The sequence below is a fragment of the Falco naumanni genome, unplaced genomic scaffold, assembly GCF_017639655.2.
Source record: "Falco naumanni isolate bFalNau1 unplaced genomic scaffold, bFalNau1.pat scaffold_257_arrow_pat_ctg1, whole genome shotgun sequence".
NCBI classification, from domain to species: domain Eukaryota; kingdom Metazoa; phylum Chordata; class Aves; order Falconiformes; family Falconidae; genus Falco; species Falco naumanni.
Genome location: NW_024427411.1, coordinates 24,567 through 32,011, shown reverse-complemented (window position 1 = coordinate 32,011; position 7,445 = coordinate 24,567). Strand labels below are relative to the sequence as shown.

At 62.4% G+C, this 7,445-nt stretch overlaps 1 protein-coding gene across 1 annotated transcript; it reads left to right on the top strand.

Moving 5' to 3' along the window:
* Positions 1-4,231: 4,231 nt before the first annotated feature.
* Positions 4,232-7,219, top strand: LOC121082074 (T-cell activation Rho GTPase-activating protein-like). Its single transcript, XM_040581411.1, has 8 exons — positions 4,232-4,394; positions 4,620-4,781; positions 4,866-4,975; positions 5,185-5,380; positions 5,605-5,722; positions 5,881-6,026; positions 6,482-6,573; positions 7,213-7,219. Exons 1-8 carry the CDS (start codon positions 4,245-4,247, stop codon positions 7,217-7,219), a joined length of 981 nt encoding a protein of 326 aa, XP_040437345.1. The 5' UTR covers positions 4,232-4,244.
* Positions 7,220-7,445: the final 226 nt, after the last annotated feature.

Here is a 7,445-nt window from a genome sequence, read left to right as displayed (position 1 = left end):
GGGAAAATTTGCCATTTCTCTCTCTCCTTTCACTGTACCGCATTCCAGAACAGCCATGACATGACAAGCTCAGGCTTGAAAGCCAGTGCTGTGGCTGGCCTGAAATTCTGTCCCCCTATTTTTCATCCACTGGTAGCTAAAGGAGGACAAAGAAGGATTTCTTTCAAAGGAGAACTTCTCTTTTCCTCTGTCCTACTTCTCTGCCAGTGATCTGGATTCTGAGTGCTGCGCCAGTGTCCTAATGGCTGGGAGAGGGATACTTCTTGTAGGACAGGGAGGAGGTGACAGTGGAGATCATCAGGCTGGGGAAGCTGAAGGAAAACGCAAGCAACTGGAGTTGCCTGGAGCAAGAGTGGCCAGCTTCAGAGCTAGGTCACCTCGTGTCCTCAGCTCCCATGCAGGAGCTGAACCACACACATGGACTGCAAAGCAGTGTGGCCCATAGAAAAAAACCTGCTTTTGGCTCGGGATCGCCCAGGGGCATTTAACTGCAATTCCGGCCTTGTCAGCAGGAAGGAAACATGACCTGCAAGCACACACTGAGGCATGACACCTTGACTGGGGCTAAAGGGTACCTCAGGAGACCTGCATGGGACCCCCCAGCACCTGGATTGCTGGCTGGAGGATGGGTAGCCCTGCAGGCTCCATACATTGGACCAACGGGCACCTTCCCTTGTCACACAGAGCATCCTCTCGGATGCTCTGCACAGTTTCTGGTAGATCTCTGGAGAAGAGCTTCTCCGCAGCCCTCTCCCGTGGGCTTGCTCACCCCCGGAGCCCTTCCCAAGCACAGCCCAGCAGGTGGATGCAACCGGCGTTGCAGGGAAGAACAAGCAGCAGGCACCACAGTCAGCACTGCGGGAAAGCTGGGACCCCAGACACCCACTCAGGCTCCCCAATCCCAGCCTGGCCCACAAGAGTGCCTTTATATCCCTTTCCCAGAAGTGCTGAATTCCCCTTCCAGCATTAGCCACTGGACCCACGCTGCTTCTTGCTGCGGTGTACAACAGCCAACAGAGAACTTGCCACATGTCTCTGATTTCCTGCATTTTTCCTGAAAAGGGCGGGTGTGTAACTCTCTGAATGGCTTCTATTTGAAGCAAGGCATTGCTTAGGGTCAACAGTGAAACGAGACACGGACCATCAAAAGCTGACTACATTTCCCCTTCTTTGCCATGGTCATGGCCTACCCCACAGACTCGCCCCTGGCCGTGTCGGCCACCGGCTGGGTGAAGGTCATGGCTAACAGGGCAGGGGCTCCTGGGTGCTGCTCATCCAGCCCTGATTGCCAAGGGTGAAGCCTTAGCACCCAGGTGGGATAAGGCCTTCCCAAGCAAGGGTGGTGCTCCAGGGGCACCACAATTCCTGCTGAAGCTCACCACACATTTCATTTACCTGTGGCGCCTGGCAGGACACGAGCGGCTCTTGACTGCTGCTAGTCCCCCCGTCTTTTGGTAAAAATGGAAGTTTTTCCTCACGGTGGGCCTGCTCCAATTCCAGCGCCTTGGGGCCTGAGGCCTAGCACGGCCTGGTTGCCAGAGGCCTTCCAACTGCTAGGCCGGCCTCCACCAAGAGGAGTCTGCCTCAGGCCACAATGGCCATCTCTAGGAAAAACAGCTTCTTTTATCGACCAGGACCCTGTCAAAACCCCAGGTGAAAGCGCTGGCCGCAGGCGCAGGGAGGTGGCCCTCGCCCCCTGCCCTGTCCTGCTCGGGGCTCCCCCGGGCGGGGCAGGCCCGGCCATACTGGAGAGGGCCCCGGCCCCGCCCCCCCAGGCCCCGCCCACTTTCCGTTGGGCTCAGACCGTTGGTCACTGGGAGCCCACGGCCACCACAGGCAGCAGGGCAGAGCTGTGCTGGCACGCAGCGGCGCTGGCAGGAGGCAGCCTCTGGCCCAGGAGCGCTGCCACAGCACCAGCACCCCGCTCCCCAGCCTCCCCGTCGCCGGCTGGGCCCCCTCCTCGGTGCACGGCCAGGGCCCTCCTCTCCCGGGCAGGATGGGCCAGGCCTGCTGCTGCTGCGGCTCCAGGTGGGCTCCCCCCGGGCTCGGGGACACGCGGGCACAGCTGGGCCACGCAGCACTGGCGTTGCTCATGCCCGCCGCGCTCTGCTCTGCAGGGAGGCTCTCAGCGACGCCGAGCCGGTGCTGAGTGCGGACGTGCGGCTGACCCGGGGCCGCAAGAGGAGCGAGAGGCGCCTTCTGCTCCTCCACGAGGAACTGGTGGTCGCCAAGTTGCGGTAAGACCCTCAGAGCCCAGGTCCTTGCCCCCAGCCCCGGCCCAGGGACACCCTGGCACCAGCCCCAGGCCCCGGCCCCTCGGTGCTGGAGGCACCCATGTCCGTCCCAAGGGCAGGTGGGGGACAGGGCTCTGCGCGTGGGGACCCAGCCCAAGGAGCCCCCCTCCAGCTCAGTGCCCGCCTCTGCTCTCTGCAGACATGGCACCAGCCTGCGCCCACAGCTCTGCCTGGCCCTGGAGCAGCTGTGGGTGCTCAGCAGCGGGAAGGAGGCTGCGGGGCAGGATGGACAGGAGGAGGAGGAGCAAGGCACCGATGAGGACAGCACCTCTGTCATCCTCGCCTGGCCCACCGGCTCCTGCATTGCCACTTTTGGGTGAGTCGTGGTCGGGCAGGAGAGCTTCCCAGCCGTGCCCACACCATCCTGTGAATACTGGCCTCTGCCTTGCGTGCAGAGCTGGGCAGGGAGCAGGCAGCTCGGTGGCAGGGAGGGAGGGACGGGGGATGTTTCCCCATCCTGCATCCCCTGGTCACCTTTTGGTCCCCAGAAGGGAAGGGCAAATACAGCTGCTCGGGCAGGACAGAGCGACCCAGGGCTTGGACAGCGCCTCTGTCCTGCCCCACAGAGCAGGGCTGTGCAGGCACCCACCTTTGCCCAGGGCTGGGGGCAGCAGGGCCTGACGCTGTCTTCCCTCTCTTTCTGCAGCTCCCAGGCACTGAAGGAGCTGTGGGTGGCCACGCTGCTGGGGTAAGCCGGGGGGGGTGCTCCAGGAGAAGCTGGGCCCACGGGGGAACACAGCCCCCAGCTGGGGAAGGTGCCCCCGTGGCTGCGAGCAGCTCTCGGGCGCAGCTGCCTGACGAGAGACAAGAGACAGCTTGGGGCTCACCCAGCTCTCTCCCTCTCCCTTCCCGGTGCACAGGACACCAGAAAGACGCACGGGAGCCCGCGTCACCCTCCTAACATCCATCAAGCTCCTGGAGAAGGAGCTGAGCCGCCGCCACGCCGTGAGTGTCTCTCTGCTCTGGGCCCTGTCCCCGAGCACTGCTCCTGCAGCCGAGCAGCAGACCCATGGCTGCTCACCTTCTTCCCCTCCTTCTCTCCCGCCCAGTGGAGGACAGTGCGCGCCAGGAGCCTGGAGAGGCTGATGGAGGCACAGGCAGAGGTGAGAATGGCTGCCTTTCACCCATCTCTGGCTGTGCTGGGATGTGCAGCGAGTGGGGTGACCATGTGCAGGAGGGCGGGGGTTCCCACAGTACCGCTCCGCAGCAGAGGGGGTTGGGGAGACACCAGGAACGCTGGTACGTACTGGCTGGCTGGCGGAGCTGGGACGAAACCTGCCGCACGGGGCAGAGAGCCTGGGAGGGCAGAGGGTCCCAGCTCTGCCATGCTCAGGCTGCTGGCTCCGGGGGGCAGCTCGCCGCTGGCCCTTTCTGCTGCGGGGCTGCTCTCCAAGCGCAGCCTCATTCTTGGTTCTTGCAGGCTCATCCCAAGCAAGGGCCTGCGACGGCCCCATCTGCAAACGCAGGGGGACTTTGCCACGAGCCAGGTGAGTTTGGGAAAGAAAGGCAACCTCCTGCAATGGATTGAACTGTGCTCACTTGTCCCCTGAGTGTCGCCATGCAGGTTGGGCACCGCACGGGAGGACAACACCTGGACTGGCAAGGACACCTGCTGGAGAGCGGCCGCTGCATGAGCTTCTGCAGGACACAGAGCCTCTGTGGCTGCCCACAGCTTGCAGGAGGGCAGGGCAAGGGCTGGGACAGGCTGTCCTGGTGGCACACCAGCTCTCGGCAGCCTCCAAGCCACAGCTGCTGAGCCAAAGCCACGGTTCCAGCTGCTGGCTCCCTGCCTGTCCTGCCGCACTACACAGTATCGCGCTGCGGGCAGGACAGAGCAGGGCAGGGCAGGCGCTGGGACCGCTGGCCTGGGGTCTCCATTGGTGGTGTCTTACTCTGTTTTCCTTTGCAGCAGGAGGGAGCAGCAGCGGGAGCAGCACCAGCAGGAGGAGGATGGGGCTGCCCTGGCCCTTCGCCCTGCGGCGCACCCCGGCCGCTGCCCAGGCGCCAGGGCAGGCGGGCTCCGGCTGCAGCAGGGCGCTCTTTGGGCAGCCCCTGGCAGCCCTCTGTGGGGAGGACAACACGCTGCCCCGGCCCATCCAGGTAAGCCAGCCTGCACACGGGGTCCCCAGCCCCCCACTCAGTCCACAGGCAGTGTCCCCTGGCTCCAGGTACTGGGGAATTGGGCTCTCTGCCCATGGCTCACGCTTCTCTGCTCCCAGCCCCTTTGCAGGGGGACAGAGCCCAGTCTGGGGAAGAGCTCTGGCCACGGCCACCGCTGCTGCAGGGCAGCTCCTCAGCCAAGCCACTGTCCTGCATCTCTTGCAGGAGCTGCTGGCTGTCCTGCACCAGGAAGGACCGACGACGGAGGGGATATTCCGCAGAGCTGCCGGCGGCACGGAACTTCGGCAGCTACGCGAGGCCCTGGACCGCGGCACGGAAGTCGATGTGGGAAGCCAGCCTGCACTGCTGCTGGCCGTCATCTTGAAGGTGAGCGCTTCTGAGCTGCAGCTGGAGGAGCTCCTGGCTGGCCTGCAGCGTTCAAAGGCTCACCTGCAGCCCTTGGCATTGCAGGAATTCCTGCGAAGCATCCCCACCAAGCTCCTCGTCATCGACCTCTACGAGGACTGGATGGCAGCCATGGAGAGGGCCAGCAAGCAGGCCAAGGTGGAGGAGCTGAAAGCGTAAGTGTGGGCAGCAGCCTGCCTGGTGAGCAGGGACCGGGAGAGTTCTGGGACCTGCCTGCCAAGGCACGGGCTCCTCAGAAAGCTGTCTTTTCGGGCAGCTGCAAAGCTGTGCAACACGGCTGCTGGCTCCCACCCGCCTGGGGCCAGCTGCAGGGACGGCTGTGGGCACCCTCTGCTTCATCAGCCTTGTCTTCCTCTTCCCTCAGGGTGGCCAACAAGTTGCCTGCGGCCAACCTCCTCCTCCTGAAGCGGCTGATGGCCCTCCTGCAGCACATTGGCCACAACGCAGCCACCAGCAGAATGAGCTGCAGCAACCTGGCCATCTGCGTCGGGCCCAACCTGCTGAGCCCACCCAACGAGGACCTGCTCCCGCTGCAGGCCATGCTGGCGGTGACCGAGAAGGTACGCCCTACCCAGCAGCCAGTGCTGCCTTCCCGGCCCATCGGAGCTTGGCTGTTGAGAGGTCCCTGGCTGCCTCCTCCCTTGAGCCAGGGCTGGTGGGCTGGGTGCCTGGAAGAGCAACCCCCAGCCGCAGCCGCCTGCGCAGACGAAGGGTCAGCAGTGGGAAAGGCTGCTTGACACGTCTGCAGGCACCTGGCTTGAGACCAAGGCTTTCATGTCTGCAGGTGAACGTGCTGGTGGAGTTCCTGATTGAAAACTGCGGGGACATCTTTGGGGAGGAGGTGGCCGGCCTCTCCCCTCCATCAGCCGAGGAGGTGCCAGCACCCATGGACAGGCGCACAGGTAGGAGGAGGGGCTGAGGCTTGTCACAGACACTGGGGCTTGGGATGCCAGAAACCTCAACGTTGAGGAGACAAGCGGTGTAGGGCTTGGCTGGGCTTTGCTTGAGATGTTCTTGACTTCCAAGAAGTCACGCTGCTGCACGTGCTTTTGCTTTCCAGAGCTGCAGTGCGAAGAGCAAAGTGGCCCTGCAGGCACAGCAGAGACCCAGCGTCCAGCAAAAGCCTTTCTGGATGCAGACGCCTCTCTGCTGGACATCGACAGAGGAGCTGGGGGAGACACAGGGGCAGGGCCCAAAGCGGCAGAGGTACGGCAGCTCCACAGACACTGGGACAACATGTCTCAAGTGGGACAGTAATTTCCCAGGAGGCCAAGCAGCCGCTGGGGCTCCTCCTGGCAGCCGCTCTCTTGTGCCTTTGGGGCTCCTCCTCTCCCCCCAGAGTGGTACGTGTTAAGGAAAACTGGAAAGGCTGTTTCTGGAATGCACTTCATTAAGTATGATCTGCTTCATCAAACAAAACATACCTACAAAATACCCACAAAAGGACAGAAGGGAGAAGCTGTCACCTTGAGAGGGCTTTTGCTCAAATTCTACTCCGTCACAGCTTCATCAAGTCTAGGCTGCATTGGCTGGGCTGTGCAAAATGTGCACGATGCAAACCAGCATCTCCTCTGTAGAGCTAAGATGGCAATTTGGCAGTCAGGCCCTCACTACCCCAGGCTGTCACTTGCCACCCATTACCTCCCAAATTTCTGGTTTAGGCACCTCCAGATTTGCCTCCAGGCACCCCCGAGGGCACGGCAGAGTCCCCGGCATGCCTGCCACAACTGACCAGCCTGCCCCAGGAAACCAGGTAGGAAGAGCTCCCCTTGCCTGACCTGAGAGCTCACTGCAGGGGCCTGGGGCTTTCCCCATCTCATCACGCTGTGGGATGGAAAGTTTTTCAGGCTCCCACCAGGAGAAGAAAAAGTCAAGGAAAAGGAAGAGAAAAGAAGCCTGGGCAGAGGAGAGGGACAGCCAAGCACAAATAAAAAGGAGAAGAGGGGAAATGATTTCTCTGACCCAAACCTGAGAGAATGCAGGAAGCTGCAGCATGTCAGGAAGGCCAGGTGCGTACCAGGCGCTGCTGCCCATCTTTTCCAGCTCTGAACACGGCCCTAAGTCAGCCCAGCTGGCTGGCAAGGGCCGGCGAGGGCTGGTGCTGAGCAGGGTTTGGGATGAGCCCCACGGCAGCTCCCCGGGGGCTCCCCGTCGAGCCCTGCTGTGTGGCACAGGGGCACTGTCAGCATCCCTGCGCACGCACAGCTCCCTAGGGACATCACCCCTGGGGAGAAGGCACCGGAGCCGGCCTCGAGTGGAGGCCAGCAAGAGCTGTCCCTTCTGGGCCGTGAGGAATGCCTCGGAAACAGCGTCCCCCAAAGAGGGGGGAACCAAATCCTGCCTCTTCCTGCCTCTGGGGGTTTATCAGAGCTTTCTGACTCTGTCCTTGCAGGTGCTGACTGATTTTCACCGGCTGAACAGCTGTGACTCCTGGGCCCCCGCAGCTGCTGTTGACAATAAAAGAATCTTTTCCCTCTCCTGACTGTGTCTGCCATAGGGTCTCGTGGAGTGGGGAGCGCTTGTGCTGGGGTGGACCCTCGGGGAGGAGATTGGGATCGTCCCTTGCCCCAGCACCCTTTCCAGCGGGCATCGGGGCTGAGCTGAGGGGCTTTAGGAGGAAAAGCA